This window comes from Vombatus ursinus, unplaced genomic scaffold (assembly GCF_900497805.2).
Source record: "Vombatus ursinus unplaced genomic scaffold, bare-nosed wombat genome assembly UNPS02014818.1, whole genome shotgun sequence".
Taxonomy (NCBI): domain Eukaryota; kingdom Metazoa; phylum Chordata; class Mammalia; order Diprotodontia; family Vombatidae; genus Vombatus; species Vombatus ursinus.
In genome coordinates this window covers 22,102,092-22,122,605 of record NW_020954596.1, presented here as the reverse complement: position 1 = coordinate 22,122,605, position 20,514 = coordinate 22,102,092, and the positions used below count along the sequence as shown (strand labels likewise).

At 34.3% G+C, this 20,514-nt stretch overlaps 1 protein-coding gene across 4 annotated transcripts in view; it reads left to right on the top strand.

Moving 5' to 3' along the window:
• The window catches only part of RAB28 (RAB28, member RAS oncogene family), a 138,505-nt gene that overhangs the window by 93,293 nt on the left and 24,698 nt on the right, over window positions 1-20,514 (top strand). For 2 of the 4 annotated variants that reach the window (XM_027836390.1, XM_027836391.1), the window contains exon 5: window positions 15,473-15,562. The exons of the other annotated variants lie outside the window; for them this stretch is intronic. In XM_027836390.1, the coding sequence (XP_027692191.1) occupies window positions 15,473-15,562 (90 nt within the window). The remainder of the gene's footprint in view (window positions 1-15,472; window positions 15,563-20,514) is intronic. 4 annotated transcript variants of the gene reach the window in all.

The window sequence follows — 20,514 nt, the reverse complement described above, 5'->3', positions numbered from 1 at the left end:
CCCCTCTAGTTATTCAGGTTCACAACCTTGACTTATCCCCTTCCTCAACTATTCCCCCTCCCCATATAAAATCAATTGCCAAGTCCTATCAACTTTACTTCCCTAATATCTCTTATTATCTGTTCTTTCTCTCCATTTACATAACCTCTACCCTAGCCCAAATCTTTATTATCTTTCACCAAGGTTAATGTAGTAACTGTTGAAGGAAAATAACTTTGGCAGTTGTGAGTAGGATGGATTGGAATGGAGAGAGAAATTTGGGGCAGGGAAACCAATTAGGGAAGTGTTGCAGTAGGCTATAGGAAACCTAATGAAGGCCTGTATTAAGTTGATGGTTGTATGAATAGTGAGAAAAGATAAGATGTGAGAGATATTGTGGAAATAGAAATTATGAGATTTGGCAAACTGAAGGTGGGGTTAGGGAGAATGGGGAGTTGAAGATAACATGTGAGGTTGTGAGTCTGGAAGACCATAAAAATGTGGTACCTTTGACAGAAATAATAGTTTAGATGTGGGGAGGGTCTTTAGGGAAAGCCAATGAGTTCTCTTTTGGACATACTGATTTTGAAATGTCTCTACAAGGCATCTAGTAATTGGCAATGTGGAACTGAATCTCAGGGGAGAGACTGAGCCTGGAGATAGATACACATAAATGCATATTATATACATACATACATACATATATATATATATATACGCGCTTATGTGTATGTATGTATGTGTATGTGTGTGTGTGTGTGTGTGAAAAAGATAGAAATGAAATAACAGGAGCATGGAGGTTGTGGTTAGTTTATCTTAGGTAGCTGATGATTTAAATAATACAGAGTTAGGGAAAGAAGCAATAAATAAATATGTATATGTATACACACAAAAATACATATATCTATATCTATATCTATATCTATATACTTGAGTCATCAGTATAGATGATAATTAAAGGAGAGAATATAGAGCAGGCCTGCACGACCTATGGCCCATGGACATGCCAAAGGATTTCATGGGCCTGCAAGTTGTGCAGGTCTGATACAGAGGGACTAGGATAGAACCTTAGGGAATACTTAAACAAAGGAAAATTGATATAGTTGATGTGGAGACTGGGAAGAAATATCAGAAAGATAGGAGGAGAACTAGGAAAGAATACTGTCATTAGAACCTAAAGAAGAGAGTACCCAGGCAAGAGAGGATGGTCTATAGTGTCAAATGCTTGAAGTTTGAGACAAAGTTAATAAAGATCAGGATGATTTGGTAAGTAAGAAATAGTTGGTAATTTTGGAGAAAACAGTTTTATTTGAGTGATGAAGTCAGAAGCCAGACTCCAAAGGCTTGAAGAGTAAGTGAGAGGAGGAAGTGGAAGTTAAAAGGATGGAGTTTAGATAGCTTTTTCTAGGAATTAGGCAGAGAAAGATAGGAGAGAGCCAAACCCTCTCAATTATAGTATCTCCTCTCTGTTAATTACTTCTTATTTCTCCTGTGTATAGCTTGCTTTGTATATATTTGTTTGCATGTTGTTTCCTCTTTAGATGGTAAATTCCTTGAGGACAAGGACTATCTTTTACCTAATTTTGTATTCCCAGTGCTTAGCATAGTGATTGGTACATAGTAGGTACTTGATAAATGTTTATTAAGTGAGTGATATAAGACAATAACTTGAAGGGGCTAATAGGATTTAGTGAAGAGTTTTTAAGATGGGGGAGAATTTAGTAATTTTGAATTAAAGGTAATAGGGAAGAGTTGAAAGGAACGAGTATTTGATAGGAAGGTGAGATAATGGAGAGGGCAGTTTAGAAGATGGAAGAGTTTGAGATCAAGAGCACATGTTCAAAGGCTGGAAGAGAGGAAGGTTACCTCATTAAAGACTGGAAAAAAAAGTGAGGGTCGATGTCAAGGGACTTTGAGATAAAGAGAAGGGGAGAATAGGAAACCCGTAACAAATTACCTCAGTTTTCTCAATAAAGAGGCAGGGTCCTCAGCTGAGAAGGGGTGGGAAATGGAAAGTGTGGGAGGCTTGCAGAGAAAAGAGAAGTTTTGGGAAAGCATCAATGGGAACAAATATAGGGAATTGATTATGGAATAATAAAAATATTGCCTTGCTGCATTGAGGGCCCAGGTGAAGTTATATAACATAAATTTGTACAAACCAGTTAGTAGGATTTTGTGACTCCCTCCAACTTCAATAACAGTTTGTGAGTAGGAGCAGATGTGAATAATCCAGGTCTAGGGTTTGAAAACATGTAAGCAGTGATAAGACAAGGGGTTAAATAACTGTCAGTAGAAGACTTTATATTGAATTGGTTCATAATTGGGAAGGGAGGCAAGTGAAATCAAAAGTAATGGCCTAAGGATGTCTTGAGTTGTGGAGGGACTTAAGGTCTTGACATGAAAACAGATAATAGGTTTTATATATAGAATAATTCTAGGAATGTCAGAGCTTTTGAAGAAGGAAATGAGGAAATAGAATACACGTGATCATTCCTTTCTGTGGCTAAGGTGGGTTGTAAGAGTAGCTTGTAAAATTTGAGGAGATTGAGAAACCAGGAGGGCAGCAACAAGGATGTTGAAGTCCCCTAAGATAAGGGCAGTATTTGAGAAGACACAGATTTTGAATCTTTGAGAATGGGGGAAGAATTACCTAGGGACCTATAGTTAATAGCCACCATTATTTGTATAGAGTGAAAAATGTTCATAGACTGAACTTCAAAGGAAAGTTGCTGAGTGAAGGCAGCAAAGAGAGAGTCTAGAAGAAATATCAGTGGGGGACAAGGAGAATTCTGATTCTCCCTCCAAGACCAGTTTAGTAAAGAGACATGAGGGAAGCTGTAGCTACTACTGAAAATGGTGGCCAGATATGCAGTATCTTCTGATGGAACCCATGTCTCAGTGAATGGAGTAGATGGAAAAAATATTAGTGGAAGAAATCCAGAGTGATGGGAAATTTGTTCATTTTGGAATGGAAATTACAGAGGGTACAGTGGAAGGAGGTAGGCAGAATTGGAGTTGAGCATCAGAGATTGGGGGTAGTTTACTGTTAGGTAGCTAGAGATGTAAGTAATGCGGGGTTAGGGAAAGTAACAGGTAGTATTATAGGTGGGAGTTTGTACTATTCCTAGAGGCAGTACAGTGTGGGTGATTGATGAATTGTAATGTTCAGAGTCTTCACAAGGTGATGTTATGGGGTAAAGGCTAGGAGTGTGGAGACTTTGTACCCTTGCTGGCTTTTCTGGGCTAGGTTATAGTCAATCATAAAACATAAATAAATTAAATGGAAGCTAATTTCAGGATAAGGAACTGCACCAGCAATTGGGAGGACCTAAAAAGGCCTCAAGTAGGAAGTGGCGCTTAACTGAACTTTGAGACAAGCTCAAGTTTCTAAGAGACAGAGGTAAAGATGGAGTACATTTCAGTAATAGGAGATAGTCTGTGCAAAAGCACAAAGATGGAAGATGGATTATAAATCCAAAGATTACTCTCCTTAGCAGAGATTAACGGAAGCAAATTAAGAATAGAATGCTTCTGTCATTTCTCCTTCACTCATTCATTACTTCATGCAGCCTGAGGTCACATTGCTCTTTTGATCATATCCCCCATCAATATTTTACATTGATGAAATTACAGATTTGGACCAAAGAAATAAAGTCATGTCATGCCTCATCTCTGTCATTAATTCTAAGATAGAATGGTTATATCCCCCGTTCCTCCTCAAGTTTCCCATTCTTTCTTCTTAAGCAATCTGTAACACCTTGTTGGTCAGAAATAACTTTAGAATAACAGTTATCTTCCTTATTTCCCCCACCTTTTGAAGGAAGAAATTATCATTGAGGTAAGAGACCAAGAAGTTATCAGCCTTTCTGCCCTGGTTAAAACAAAAAAGCTTTAGCAAATTTGTGTTTAATTGATGCTCCTCATCACTACTGGATCACACCTCTATGCTAGGCTTGTACTCTATTTCCTGAGCTTATCTATTTTCTTTTTCTGTTCAAGTTATCTCTAGTATACTTCTGTGACATGTCACTTTGGTTTCACCCTCCATTATTCTTTGCCTAAAAAATGCTCTTAAGTAGAGTTACCTCTTCTGGTTTCTAGATTTTCCCAGATGAACCTATCTTAATATGCACTTAATATATAATATGCTATTCTGCCTGTTTTTCATCCCTTTTTTTGCTTTTGCTTAAGTTACATTCCTCTGTGGTCACATTATAGTAATAAGTGTCATCCCACCACATCTCTATGATATTAGGCAAACCTCATTTACTTCCTTAATCCAGATCTCTAGTTCTCCTTGATTTTAAGTTATACTTTGTGCATGTGTATATAGACATATCAATGAGGTAATTAATAGGCCTTTATTAAGTATTTATTATGTGGTAGGCTCACTGCTCACTGTGAGCCTACCAAATTCCTTCTATGATACAGATAAAGCCTTGACAGAAAAACGAGGGAGAGTTAAAACAGAAAAAGAAAACTATAGATGACTATCTCTAATGAAAATCAAAGCAAAAATTTTAAACAAAATATTAGCAAAGAAACTAATAAATATGTCACTATTATTATTGGCAGCTAGGCGGTACAGTGGATAGAGTCAGAAAGACTTGAAGTCAAATTAGGCCCCAGATATTTATTACCAGTATGACTTGAGGCAAGTCACTTAACCTCCGTTTGCCTCAGTTTCCTCATCTATAAAATAGGGATAATAATATCATCTACCTGTCTGGGTTGTTAAGAGGATCAAATGAGATAATGTTTGTAAAATGCTTAGCACAGTAAGTGCTATATAAATGCTAGCTATCATCATTATTATTATTTCATGAAGATTATACACTTTTACCAGGTTGGATTTTTACCAGGAATGTAGAATTGGTTTAATATTAGGAAAAATTATAAACTTAATTCACTATGTTAATAATAAAAACAACAAAAATCATATGATCATATCAAAAGAAGCACAAAAAGATTCTGACAAAATATAGGATCTGTTTCTGTTAAAAACCCTAGAAAACATAAGAATAAATATTTTATTCCTTCCTTAAAATGATAAATAGAATCTGTCTAAAATCAAGAGCTATATGTAATGGAGATAAACCAGAATCCTTTCCCTCAGGGGTGAAATGAGGATGTATATTGGTACTACTTCTATTTGACATAATGCTGGAAATGCTGGCTAAAGCAATAAGATTAAAAAAAAATTGAGAGAATAACCATAAAGAAGAAGCAAAATTATCACAGTATTGTGGATGATTTGAAGATGTAACTTAAAGAACTCTAAAAAGTTAACTAAAATTTTATTAAACAATGAAAACTTAAGCAAACTTGCAGGATACAAAATAAATCCACACAAATCATCAGTATTTCTATATAATACCTATTAAACCAAGCAAGAAGAAAAAGAAAGAGAAATTCAATTTAAAATAACTACAAAATGCATAAAATACTTGGGAGTTTGCTTACTAAGATACATACAGGAACTCTGGGAATACAACTGCAAACTATTGTATTTACAGAAATAAAGACAAGACTAAATATTGGAAAACTTTAAATTGTTTATGACTAGGATAAGTCACTAATTTTCAAAACTTCCCCAAATAAGAATTATGCGCAAAAGTTAAAGTAATTGCTGTTTTTTTCACAAGCTAAGACACCAAGAAATCTAACAAAGTAACAACTTGATGAATTAATATTAGAGAATTCTAATCCTTTATACCTATTATGCTTATTCCACCTCCCTCCTCACCATTCAGTGTGCTCTAGCATAGTATCGCAACTGAGCCATGATTTCGTTTGCTGGGATCCACTCAGCAGTTTTCTTGTTGCTTCTGCAGTCTCTGCCAGCACACTCTGTCCTTGCCCCCACCCCATTATTCAGTGGCAACAAACAGCAGAACTCACCTCTATTCATTTCCCTTCCCCCTCCTTCTCTTGCAGTTGAGGTAAACATATGAGAAGATGGAAGAAGTAGCACTGAGCTATGAAGTAAAGAACAGTGAGAGGGTCAGTTCTGTGCTGCTAGAAGTTGAGTCAGAGACCAAGACTAGCAAAAAGTGAATTTCTCATTGTCTGAGGAAGCTGAGGCCGCTTTAAGGTCTAGCCATTGGAGCATCCATTGTCAAAGGGTAAAAGGGTCAGAAAGTGAGTAATTGATGAATTCCGAGAAAAAAGTCTGAAATTATCAGACATTCAAAAAGGAAGAAATAAGAATTATAGAAGCAGAATTTATGGCTTGCATTGCAGATATAAGTGACAGAATAGGGGAAGAGAACAGTCATTTATTAAGTACTTCCTATATGCCAAACACTGTACTAAATGCTTTACTGATATTATCTCATTTGATTTTCACAACAACCCTGGGAGGTAGGTGCTGTTATTATCCCCATTTTCTATATTTGAGGAAACTGAGGCAGACAGAGGTTAAGTGACTTGTCCGGGGTAGAACAGCTAGTAGTCTTCCAGACTCCAGGCCCAGAGCTCTATCCACTGCAGCATCCACCTGCCAAATAAAGAGTTTAATCTTCAGTATTTTTGGCAGCCATGTACTAAGTATTTACCATGTTTAAACTTCTGGAGGTAGAAACAAAAATTTAGTCAATCTCTCCATGTAGTTTACATTTTAAAATGGGAATGAGACATACATAAATAAGAATGATACACCTCTGATAATGGCAAAGGAAAAATCTGAAATGCTATAATTCCGTGTACTTTATTACCTTAAGTGAAGTGTTAATAAATATGCTGTTGTATGCTATTTGATTTATATATTTTTCTGTACTTGATTTTTGAGTAAGCTTCATTCCTGTTAGATTGTAAAGTTAGGAAACTTCCAGCCAACATGGGTGTTTTAACAGGAGGCATTCAGCCTAGCTCCAGCATACTTACTGAAGCAAAAACCTGAATTTTGCAGCAGACCAAAAAATGATCAAGAAAGTCAGTAAGAAACTACAGTGAATGACTTCTTTTACCCAGAACTTCACCCAAACAAAATCATTCAGAAGCCCATAGGCAAAAAAGTGCCAGTTCAGGCAAATTAACTTGTAGCCTCTCAGTGGGTCTATGATGAACTTGAAAATCTTGCAGAGTTTTGTGTCATAAGGGAGCAAGATTCTCTTCAGAAAAAGCACCAGAGAAACCAAAAATTCACAAGGTAATCAGAAAACCTCAGGTTTTTTTTTTTACCCACCACCCTTCCCTTCACCCCTTGTCTACTCCCCTGCCCAGTTTTGAAGAACTGCATTGAGCATTGTGGCACAGAAACTCTGAAGTCCAGGATCTATAACACTCTGTACTGAGTTGCTGTAAGGGTTTATGAAATCCCATCACTCTGAACCTCAAAGTTTTGGGGCCAGAAGGTAGAGATAATTGCAAGAACTTAGGTGACTCAGGGTAAAACCAAAGAGGATGGCCACCCCACCCAAAATCATAGCAGTGGGAGGAGCCTAGCCCTACCCATTTCAGGAATTAAAGCTAGAGAGATGAGTAAATTAGATAGTGATCAATATAAAAAATTACTACAGCTCGAAGAACAAGTAATTCCGTAACAATCATAATCAAATTTAAAAAAAATCCTGGATACCATATTTCAAGATGTCATAAATAAAAACTACCCAGACATATTAAAACCAGAGAGCACATTGAAAATAGAAAGAGTTCACCTATCATCTCATGAAAGAAACTCCAAAAGGAAAAGCCTCTGTAATGTCATAGCCAAATCCAGAGCTCCCACGTCAAAGAAAAAGAAATTCTGCAAAGCATCCATAGGGAAGCTTAATAAGGAACAGCAGTAAGGATCACACAAGACTTACTAGCTTTTAACTAAAATGAAAGGAGATCTTGGAATACAGTATATCAAAAGACAAAAGATAAAGGCCTTCAGCCAAGAATAACTTACTCCACCAGCTAACTTCAATTTTGGAGGGAGATAAAATGGACTTTTAATGTAATAGAGACTGTTCAAGTATTTTTGATGAAAACAAACAAACAAACAACTGATTAGGAATTTGAAAGGCAATCATAAATTTGAGAAACTGGAAAGGTAATTTTTTGTTGTTGTAATTGGAAGGGACTATATGATGATGATGTGCTAATATTCTAAGGGGAAGAAGCAGTGGTCCCTTCAGAATCTTAATGTCTTCACAAGGTATTAATGGAGTTAAATAAAAAGAAAACAAATAAAAGGCTTGAGAGGGTGTATTTGCTTTGTTCTGAGAATTTTAAGAATTAGAAGAGAAGGGATGGCCAAATGGAGAACTACACTGGAATAGAATGGAGTAAGAAGAGGATGAGACTTGCTTTTTCCCATCATTGGAATGTGCAAGAAGAATATATAAACATGAGGAAAGGTCGGAGAAAGAGGGAATTTATATGAACTTCACTTTTATTTGGAACAAAAAAGATTTCAACATATTCAACCACACAGTTTGGTATAGAATATATCAAACTCAACATGAAAACAAGTAAAACTAGAGATGTGGTGGGAGAAGGGATTAAGAGAGAGAATAATGCAAGGGAGAGAAAAGATAGAAACAAAACAAACTTTTTAATCCTGAAGAGATTAAAGGGAGGAAAAATACTCAACTAGAAAATAAGAGAATGTCGTACATTGTTTCTTAGGCTGTTAAAGAACGCCTGAACAAATTGTGGTATATGAATGTGATGGAATGTTTGCCACAGGATAAAGTGAATGGAATCAGAACAATTTATACGAAAGTAATAGAAACATCAGAAAAAACAATTTTGAAAAACTTAAGAGCTCTGATCAATACAGTGACCAACCATGTCTCCAGAGGACATATGATGAATCATGTCGCCCATCTCCTGACAGAAAGGACGTGGACTGAAGATGTAAACAAAAAGGCATACATTTGTAAACATGTTCACTATGTGCATTTATTCTGCTTGATGGTTATTTTATTAAAAGGTTTTTTTTTCTCTCATTCCGTTTCTTTTCTTCGCCGTTTTGATTGGTGGTACTGAGGTAGAGAGGGGATTAATAAAACAAAAAGGGGGCTATTTTTGATGCACAGGAGAGAATAGAGGAAAGCTCAAAAGGAAGCACAGTCAAGCAAGATAGTTTTGAAACTAAGCTGTGGAATTTATTTCTTGCTTTAAAAAAATCATATAGTATGAAACGGAGATTTGTGGTTTCATATAGAATCCTCTTTTGTGTTTCACTGTATATATGGGAAATACCTGTTTTTTTACTCTTTAAGTTCAGAATTAAAAAAAATTAAAATAAATTGCAAGGTTTTAGAGATTGTGTCCTATCTTCTTTTATTTTCCCCATGTTGAGTATATGTTAGGAAAGGCAATGTGGTATAAATAGAAGGACACTGGAGTTTGAGTTTAACAACTTTAGTTTAAGTCTCAGTTCTACCACCTACAAGCGTTGTGTTTTGGATAATTTAACAATTTCCGAGCTTCAATTTCTTCATCTGTTCTTAGGAATAATAGTACTTGTGCTGTTTGCTTGCTTGGGTTGTTTGTTGAGAGTTTCATATGAGATCATGCACACAGAACACTTGGTAATCTTTAAAGCATTATATAGAGATGTTATTGCCAAGTGCATTGTTTCTTAAAATACACAGTGATCCTCCTAGTGTGCAATAGAGGTAGACCTAAAAAGGAATATAAATCAGAATTTTATTAAATTTGATTTTAAATGCACAAGAATAATTGCTATATTTAGTCTTTCTGAATGAAGACTTTTGTAATGTTGATTGCACATTTTGTAATTAATATGTTTCATGATTTATATTTTCATCTTAGTATTGTTTTCTTGAAATTACCAGCACTTTTAAAAGGTAAACTTATCATGATAGTCGATAAGAATTTTTTTTACCAATAAAAACTAAAAAAAACATTTAGTAAAGTTTCAATTTACTTTTTATTACTTTTTGTGGATGATTCTATTGTTATGAAAATAAAAGTCTTAAAAAATCGCTTGTACATTTTCACCTGAATTTTAGCATTTATTTTTGTTTGAAACAGTTTAAGGTTTTGTACAAAGTTAAAAGTAATTCACAAAATGCTGAAAGCACACTTTAGACAGTTTTTATAATTCTCTTGAGTTAACTAACACTTCTTCTAATACAGTGTGATTTACTAAGCCATCCTAGAAAGATAGCATTAGAGTGTGCATGACAGTGTAAAATTAAACACATGCTCACAATCAAATTAATGTAGTTCATCTGTCTTCAACTAATAACAATCTGTCATGCTATCTATCTGAGTAGGGGCATAAACAGTTTATTTTGTGTTTGGAATAACTTCCTGGAGGTAGTTAATGTGACATGTAGTTTGTTTGAAATGAGTATAACCAGATCAACACTCTAGATGTTTTCCTGATAACCTAAAAATTACTGAGAAAAATCTGTACTAGACATATATTTCTATTTCATTTTTAGCTTCCTTAAGTTATAGCAATGACATTTTTTCTTTTAAAATATTCTTTTCCTAACATCATATATATTTTTAAGTTTGAGAAGATTATTGAGTTTAATTGTATCGGGCAAAAAATAGCAGTTTATGTTAATGATTTTTGTGCAGTTAACAATCAGCAATAATATTAATTGTGAAATATCATCATTGCAGAACTTCCCCTTTTTTACTGTAGGAAGACAACTAGGGTTATATAAAATATTGAACATATTTATACTATAGAATGATGATTAATTAGTATAGGTTGAATTTGTTACTAGGCTAAATATTTGGAAAGATATGTAAATATCTAAATCAAAATATGTCATGTAGCCAAAGTTATTATTTCTTGACTGTGTTCAAGAATTTCATAATCTAAAATTTTTATTTTAAATGCTTTATAAATCAGGTAGTCCAAATGATAACTAATCTGATTTCAGTCATTGGGTTTGAAAACTGTTAAGATTTAATACTCTTTTGGGCGTAGGGATAAGATAATGTACTAAAATAAAGCTATCTACTATTATAGGAAGAAATTATTTTTTTAAAGTTGTTATGTACTTGACCTTTTATGTTATTACTCAAGTATATTTTGAAAGGAAAAGGTTTACCTAATTTTAGGTATTATATATAAAATTTTAGGCATATATAAATAAAATTTAATAAATTATTAAAAGTATTTGATTTTCCATATCTGTGTGGGCTATTCGTGACAAATGATTATTTAAACATTGTGTAATTTTAAAATTTGTATGAACAGCTGAAATTACTTTATAAACAGCTTTATAATATTTCATAGAATAATAAATAAAAGTATTTTGATACTATTCTACAATACTGATTGATGTGCTTGTTTTTAAAAAAATGTTACTAATGTGTACTTTTTGAGCCCTAACTAGTAAAAAGAAGTTATTTAGCAGAAACTTGTTTAAAATATTAGAAGTTTTATATCTGTTTTTCCTTCTAGTTTCTTCAAATAAAATTTTGAATTAAAGTTTAACTTTAAGATTATCTGCTTCTTAATACCTATTCTTTTGTAAGACCTTTATCTTTTAAAAAAAGAATTATTCTAGTTTTGTTTAAAATTAAGCTTATTGCTATTATTACTAAGCTAAAATCTAGCTTATTACTGTTTCACAGCTTACAAGTAATGTTCATATTTATGTATCCAGATTAAATCTCTCACTTGAGCATTATTGTCTTCCATTTTCAACTCCATTTTGGACGTAAACACCTCATACCGAATGTCAAAAATTGGATTCATTATTTTTCCTCTAACCTTGTTTGTCCTCCAGACTGCTCATAGATGGTACCACCATTCTCTTGGGTCATCCCTACTTGATACCTTGCATGGTCTTTAACTTTTCTCTCTCCTTTGTTCCCTGGGTTGAATCATTTATGTCTCTCCAATATTTTTTCACAACTGTGCCTTCTCCTTTCACATTGCCACTACTCTGCTTCAGGCTATTATTATCTCTTGCCTGGGCTATTGTAAAAACCACCTAACTGTTCTTACTCCCTTGTAACAAAGAATAAAAAAGAAAGAGAAAAGGAAAAATACAGTTCAGCAAAATTAATCTCATTGACTATTCTGATATTAGGCAATACAAACTGTCGCCCATCTTTGCACAGAAGGTGGGACATTGATTTTTCCATCTCTTCTTCAGGGCCAAGTTTGATCATTGTAATTACATAGTGTCTGGTTTCACTGTTGTTGCTATTCTTTCCATTTCCATTGTCATTGTCATCATGCATATTTCCCCCCTAGCTGTGTAGGGTGAAACACTTTGCACGTGAGTAGACATCTTCCCATGCTTCTCTCTATTCTTTATATACATCATTTCTTAGAGTCTCTGGCTAGTAGTTGAATCTCTGGGCTTGTTTGGATATCTATCTAGTCATTTTCTTAGTATAATTACAAATTTCCAAATTGGTTTCCAATTTACAACTCAACTAATAGGATATTGGTGTGCCTGACTTTATGCAATCTCTCCAACACTGACTATTCCCTACTTTTGTCATCAATTTGCTAATTGTGAAATGAGACTTCCATGTTGTTTTGATTTTCATCTGTCTTATTTTTAGTGATTTGGAGCAATCTTTCATACGTATACTAATAGTTTACGGTTCTTTTGAGAACTGTTCGCTCATATCCTTTGCCCAGTTATTCATGGCTTTTGGTCTTATATTTGTATAATGTTAGCTATCAGATATGAGATATTTGATAGAAAGATTTTTTTCTCAATTGATAACTTTTCTTCTTATCCTAATTGACTTCATCATTGCAAAAGCTTTTCAATTTCGTTTAATTGATTATGCTTTATTTTTTATGATTGCCTTGATCTCTCGTTTGGTTAGAGACACATTATGTCTTAACTAGCAATAGTTTTGAAAGGTACTCTAGTTACTTCAAGAGTTGGAGACATGAGAAAAAAACTTATGTTTCAGAATTATTTATTGCAGCCAAATTAGATCAACAAAGCCAAGCCACCAAGGTTTATTTGATGGGACCTAAAATGGATTTTGTTTTATAGAATTTTTTTTATGATATTCATCCTAATAGAATTTTATTTGTATTTCTTGGGATGTCACAAATGCCAGTGCCTCTCTTATATTATATTCTCATTTAAAGTCTGGGTTTTTTTTTCTTGGGAGTTATTTATTTACTTATTTTGGGTGAGGAAATTGGGGTTAAGTGACTTACCCAGGGTCACACATTGCTGGTAAGTATCAAGTGTCTGAGTTTGGATTTGAACTCAGGTCCTTCTGACTCCAAGGCCGGTGCTATGCCACCTAGCTGCCCCTCCTTGGAGTTATAATAAACTGTTATAATTCTTTTTGAACAGCAGAACTAGCAGAGAATAATTTAAACAGTAAGTGTTCATTCGGAAAGACAAAGGCTTAGGGATGTACCTTTAAACTCTAGGTTCTAACTTCTTGATTGTAAACCTGAAAGTCTTAACTAATAGTATGAGAACAGATTATAGCCACTATTTAAAGAGGCATTAACTGGGTTGTCAAATGCTAGTTTGTTACCTGTGGCTTAGAAATTTCAGTTATTAGCAACAATATTCATTTTTTAGATATCATTTGTTATAGCTACCTGAGCACTCAAATATACCAGAGATATTACTTTTACTATTTACTTTTAAAAACGTTTTTGGGGGCAGCCAGGTGGTGCAGTGGATAGAGTACCAGCCCTGGATTCAGGAGGATCTGACTTCAAATCAGACCTCAGACACATAACACTTACTAGCAGTTTGACCCTGGGCAAATCACTTAACCCCCATTGCCCAATCAAAAAAAATCAAAAAATTAAAATTAAAAACATTTTTGAAATTTTTTCTTTAAAGAAGCTAAAGATATACTTTCCACTGAGTAATATAAAACACAAAATGGTATACATATGATTATCAAATGTGTGTGTTTTTATTGAAAATTATGATGTTAGAACATTGTTTTAAGGAACAAAATCCACTGGCTTCTACACATTTTGAAGATTATAAATTTTAGAGACTCACATATAGATACATGTTTTTATACTTTCTCCTTGCCCTTTCTGGTAAATGATTTAGGTTTCTTTTGCCTCAGATTTCTTTATCCTTAAAATGTTTATATTTGTTAATAGTTCAGTTTGCTATTGAAGTCTTCATTAGTGAATAATAGTGGTGAAATGTGGGTTAGATTATAATGCATTTAACTGGTTTAAAGTACAAGTTGAATTTTCAGGCACAAAAAGTTAATTGTTAATAGTTTATCTCAGTTTTAGTGGAATGCTTCTTGAATCCACTTTTTTTTTAGCAGAAATTTCAGTAGACACATAGATATTTATACCTCATATTTATGTATCATTTTAAGGTTTGCAAAGAGCTTTACACCTATTACCTGATTTTATCCATACAGCAATCCTGGGAAAAGTAGGTGCCGTTTTACACGTGAAGGAACTGAGGCAGACAGAGCATAAGTGACTTGTCAGGATAACATGGTTATCACATTTGCAGATGACACAAAGCTGGGAAAAATACTTAATAATAGCTTGGATGACAAAGTCAGTATCCAGAAAAATCTTGTAAAATCTAAAAGAACTTAGTAGAGATAAATTGTTTTTAAAAATGAAGAAATACAAGATGGGGAAGAAGCATGATTACACAACAATTCATATGAAAAAAGATCTGGGGCTTTTATATGAGTTAGTAGTAAGATATAGCAGCCAAAAAGTACTAATATAGTCTCATTAATCTGTATCAAGAGACATATGGTGTCCAGAACTGGCTGCTAATTCTACTTTACTCTGCTCTGTCAGATTACAACTGGAGTAACTCAAGTATTTGGAGTATGGTGTTCATTTTGAGGCACCGTGTTTTATTTTTTTGGGAGGGTTATCTTTTTGTTAGATTTCTAGATATTGTTGTCACATTATTTCTCTTCACTGTTTCCTAGGTCATTTATTTTTGATCTTAGAAAATTTACTTTTTCTGTTTTTTCAGTCTTTTGATTTTGTTCTTATACTTCTTGTTCTCTCATGGAGTCATTGATTTATGTTTGGTCCATTTGGCTGCCAAAGTTATTTTCCTAAAGCACAAGTCTGGCCATGTCATAACCCCCCCCCCCCACCTCAGATATGAAATTCTATATTTAGCATCCAAAGTATGTCAGAACCTAGCTACTGCCCCCCTACCCAACATGCACGTTTACAATCTTTTTTTAAATATAGCATTTTCCCCACAATTACATATTAAGACAATTTTTAGCATTCATTTTTATGAGATTTTGAATTCCAAATTTTTCTCCCTTTCTCTCTCCCCTCCCCACTTCTGAAAATGGTAGGCAGTTTGATACATAGTTTATACATGCTATTGTGTAAGACATTTCCATATTGATCACAATTGTGGAAGAAAAAACAATCGAAAGAAAAAAACCTACAAGAAAGAATAAGTGAAAAAAATGCTTTGATCTGCATTCAGACTTCATTAGTTCTTTATCTGGATATGGATAGCATTTTCCTTCGTGTGTCCTTTGTACTTATTTTGGAGAGAACAATAGCTTATTTCATTTTTTTTTTTTTAAAAAGCAGGGAGCTCGAGTTCAGAGGCTGTGCTTATGTTGCTGAGAAGAGCTGAGTCATTCATAGTTGATCATCACACAATATTGCTGTTACTGGGTACAGTGTTTTCCTGTTTCTGCTCATTTCACTTTGCATCAGTTCGTCATTCCAGGTTTTTCTGAAATTTGCCTGTTCATCATTTCTTATGCACAGTAGTATTCCGTTACATTCATATACCACAGCTTGTTCAGCCATTCCCCAATTGATGGGTTATCCCCTCAATTTTCAGCATTTTGCCACCATGAATAGGGCTGCTATATTATACATGTAGGTCCTTTTTTTATGATGTCTTTGGGATACAGACTTAGTAGTGGTATTGCTGGCTCAGCGCTTTGGGCATAGTTCCAAATTGCTCTGCAGAGTGGTTGGATCAGTTCTCAACTCCACCAACAGTGCCTTATTGTCCCAATTTTCCTACATCCTCTCTAGTATTTATTATTTTCTTTTTTTGTCATATTAGCCAATATGATTGGTATGAGGTGGTATTTCAGAGTTGTTTTAATTTGCATTTCTCTAATCAAAAGTGATTTAGAGCTCTTCTTCATAGGAGGCACCATATTTTAGAAAGGACATTGACAAATTGGTAAACATCCAGAGGAGAATGGTCTAGGTGGTCATGGGCCTCAAGATCAGGGCATACTAGATCAGCTGTAGGAACTGGAGATGTTTAGCTTGGAAAAGAGAATACTTAGGTTGTATGTGATAGATGTCTTAAAGTATTTGAAATGCTATCCTGTGGAAGAGAGATCAGATTTGTGATTGTACCTACAGGGCAGATCAAGGAAAAGTAGATGGAAATTGTAAAGAAACAAATTTAGGTTGGAGATTGAGAAAAGCTTCCTAACAGAGCTGTCCAAAAGTAAATTAGCTTCCTTTGAAGGTAGTGGTCCTTACTGAAATGTCTTGAAATAAAGATAGGGTGACCACCTGTGGTTAAGTTTTAGAGAGGATTCTTATTCAATTTGGATTAGATGGCTTTCAAAGGTTCCTTTCAACACTGAATCTCTTTATATCTGTGAGTGCTCTGCACTTTAGCATTTCCTTCTATTTTCCAGTAATACCTCCTTTTATTTATTATTTTGGGGGAGGGGGTGTGCTGTTATTTCACTGATGTAGGGCACTCCCAGTAAAGAAATTCTCTTTACTAATGCTGATCTGTAGCTATTTAGCAACAAAGCCTAGGAAACTGAGAGGTTAAGTGAACACAATAATACTTTGAAGCAACTTAAGTGGATTTTATTATCTCATAGTTCCACCATTTTGAGTTGAAACCATGAATTAGATCTGTGTTGCATTTAGTGAAATTATGTTACACAGTACTACATTGTTTACTTGACTTATTGTAATGTAAATCAGTGGTGTCAAACTCAAATAGAAATGAGTCCCTGTTATTGTTGTTCAGTTGTTTGTCATGTCTGACTTTTTGTGACCACATTTGGAGTTTTCTTGGCAAGGATACTGAAGTGGTTTGCCATTTCCTTCTCTAGCTCATTTTGCAGATGAGGAAACTGAGGCAAACAAGGTTAAGTGACCTGCCCAGAGTGACACAACTAGTAAGTGCATGAGGCTGGATTTAAATTCAGGGAGCTGAATCTTTCAGACTCCAGGGCCAGCACTCCACTGCGCTACCTAACTGCCCTGCATATTGACTCAGGAAACCATAAATTAATAATATGCTGTATTGCACATTTATTTTATTATACATTTCCCAGATTGCTCTGATTCTGGCCACACTTGGGAGCAATGAGTTTGATACTCCTGATATAAGTGATTACATCCTAATCACTGCTTATGTGTTATCAATATACATATATTTTTAGAATATATATATTTTATTGATACAACTACCTGTGCCATGTCAGTTTATAATATATTTTCCTCAGCCAGAGGATAAAGAACATAATGAGAAAGGAATGGCTTGGAAACTTCTGAGCTAGAGAATAAGCAGTTCCATGAGAATAACTGGCCAGAATATATACCAGGGTTGATCAGCTGGCAGCTAGCATGAATAGAGGCTATTTTGAGCATAGGTGAACCTTGAAGGAATACTGCTTGGAATAGTATAGGTGAGAAATAATTGGAAATTTCATCAAAATACTGGCTGTCATAAAGAGAAAAGGCAAGTTTGGAACATGGAAAGTTCTAAGTGGCAGAACTTGGCCCCATGCGGGTTATAAAATGTGAGTAATAGCGATGACATAGCAATGACTGGATTTTCTTGAATGCTCATTTGATGAATTAATGTTTTAGTTTCTTGATTTTAAAATTTGAGTTTATAAAAGAATGGGAAAAGGAGTATGAATAATTCTTATTTTCTATTCAGTTAGTCAGTAAGTATTTAATATGCACTTACTGTGTGCCAGGTATCATGCTAAGAAATGAAGATACTATGAAAGACATAAACAGGTCTCTGCTCTCAAGAAGCTTACCTTCTAATGAAGGAGACAGCATTCAAGTAACTGTGTACACATAAGATCTACACAGTGTAAATGGATGATAATCTCAGAGGGAATGCACAGGTACTGTGAGAGACCTGCTGCCAATGTCAGCTAGATTTTGAAGGAAATCTGAGCAGTAAAAATGAGGGAGATAATTCAAGACACAAAGGGTAGCCAGTGAGAAGGCAAGGAGTGTGGAGGTGGAATGCTGTGTACAAGGAATAGCAATTAGACCATTGTACCTGAATTGTAGAGTATGTGGGAGGTAGTAAAGTATAAGAAGCCTGGAAACGTAGGAATTAATTCAAGTTTTAATTTGACAGTGTTCTTGGGAAAATAACTTCATGTGTTACTGAGTATAGTTAAAAGAGAAGAGAACCAATTACAGTTTCTTTCCTCTGAAAGGAAAGCTATAGGAAGTGCCAGAGATATACCTAAGAGAATAAATAGTCCACAGTGTTCAGTGACACATATAAAGAAACTCATTTTATAGAAATTCCCATTAGTTTTGGTAGATGAGTGGATTAGCAATTAATAAAGGAATGCTTCAGTAGAATGGAAGAGATATATGGATTGGTCATCGATATATTTTCTGCATCCTTCCTTTTTTCTTCTTATTTTTCCCATTTTATCAATTTTATTCCAACTATTCCCTTTTCTCATTTCTTTTAGCTTTTCTTTTTTTATTTCTTTATCACTTCCTTTTCTTCTCTCCTCTCAATTTACACAAATATTTTATTACATGTACTAGAGTGTATTGTTTTAATCATTTTTTAAGAACAATTAAAGTACATTAAAAAGCTGCTAGAAACCCTTCAGTAGAAAGGATTAATTCAGTTGTCATAATTTGTTCTACTGAGTTCTGTTCTTTGTATTATTCTTTTTCAACATCATTTATTTTGTAATTCAGCTCAGCAAATATTCATTATGTACCTATTACATGGAATAGTATTATGCTAAGTATTGTGGGGCAGGGAACAGAAATGTGCAAGGCAAGGTGTCTGCCCTCAAGGATCTTACAATTTATCAGTGGTTGTAAGACAGAAATCTAAGTAAATATGGTAAGACCGACTATAAGGCATTCTAAAAGAGATACAAATAAAATAAACTAGGAATTCAAAAGATATGGAGATACATTAGTTAAGGAACTCAGAAGGCCTTATAGAGAGGGTTACATTTAATATGAAACTTGGATGGTAGGATTTTTGACAGACAGAAAGGTCATCATAGGGTGAAATTTCATGCAAAGCTTAAAAAGTTTATTATAAAAAAAGTTTATTATATACTGATGTGAAACTTTTCATCCCTATAGATGAAAAATAAGTCATCAGTTCTAGTGAGCATGATTTATTCTTAATCAAAGATACATTTTTATGTTCTATTATGGCATTTCATATATTTCCTCAATATTCCTAGACAGATGCCCCTATGGAGAGCCATAAAAGAAGGAAGTTTCTAAACTGCCTGCATCGCTGGTAGGAAACTTTATACAAATATGGGTGTTATAAAAAAATCTGAAGACTCAAAACATGATAATTCACATTAAAAGTAACTTGCCTGATTTTCCCAGTTTTAACCCTCATAGCGTTAGCTGACATAACCATTTTTGTTTACAGAGCACTTAAAATGCTTTATATCCTTTGATATAATTCAACCCAGTGAGGTAGGTTATGCAGGTATTATTGTTCTCATTTTTGAGATGAGAAAAAGTTTTCTAAGAGGTCAATTTAGGCTTCTCATAAGACAGAACTTCCTAATAGGAAGGATTGGGCTACCATTGGAGAGATTTCCCCCTCAAATACTACTACTTCTAACGATAATATAAAAAACTAGCATTTACATAAGCATCTACTATATGCAGGTTATTTGATCCTTACAACAATGCTGGGACATAGGTGCTATTACTATCTCCAATTTATAGATGAGGAAACTGAGGCAGACTGAGGTTAAATGACTTAGAGCTTTTGTCTGAGGCTAGATTTCAACTCACTTAAACCAGATATGAACCCAGACACAGTGTTCTATCCACTATATCACCTAGCAGTGTTTTCAAGCAAAGGCTAGATGACTACTTAACTTTTTGGTTATGTTATATAGGGAATTCTTATTTGGGTATGAATTAGACTAGATGGCCTCTGAAATTCTGTGATCTGATGATGCTCAGATAGTTAAGTGATTTTGCCTGGCATCATACAGATAATAAATATACCAAAACTGAGATTTGAATCCAGGTCTTCAGACTCCAAATCTGGTGTTTTCTCCATTGTGCCTTAGCTGCTCTTTATGTCCTTGTTCTCAGTATGTGATCTTTCCTGCCACTTTATAGAGAATATTGACGTTTGTTTGGCTAAGAAGATTGGGCTCCCTAACACTTTGGTTTTTCCTAATTATTTGTCATTTTTCTTTATAAATATTTATGTATATGTCTTATCTCCCCTACTAGAGTATAAATTTAAGAACAAAGATCATTGTGTCGTTTCTTTCTTTCGTTCTCTCTCGTTCTCTCATTCTCTCTTTCTTTCTTTTTCTTTCTTTCTTTCTTTCTTTCTTTCTTTCTTTCTTTCTTTCTTT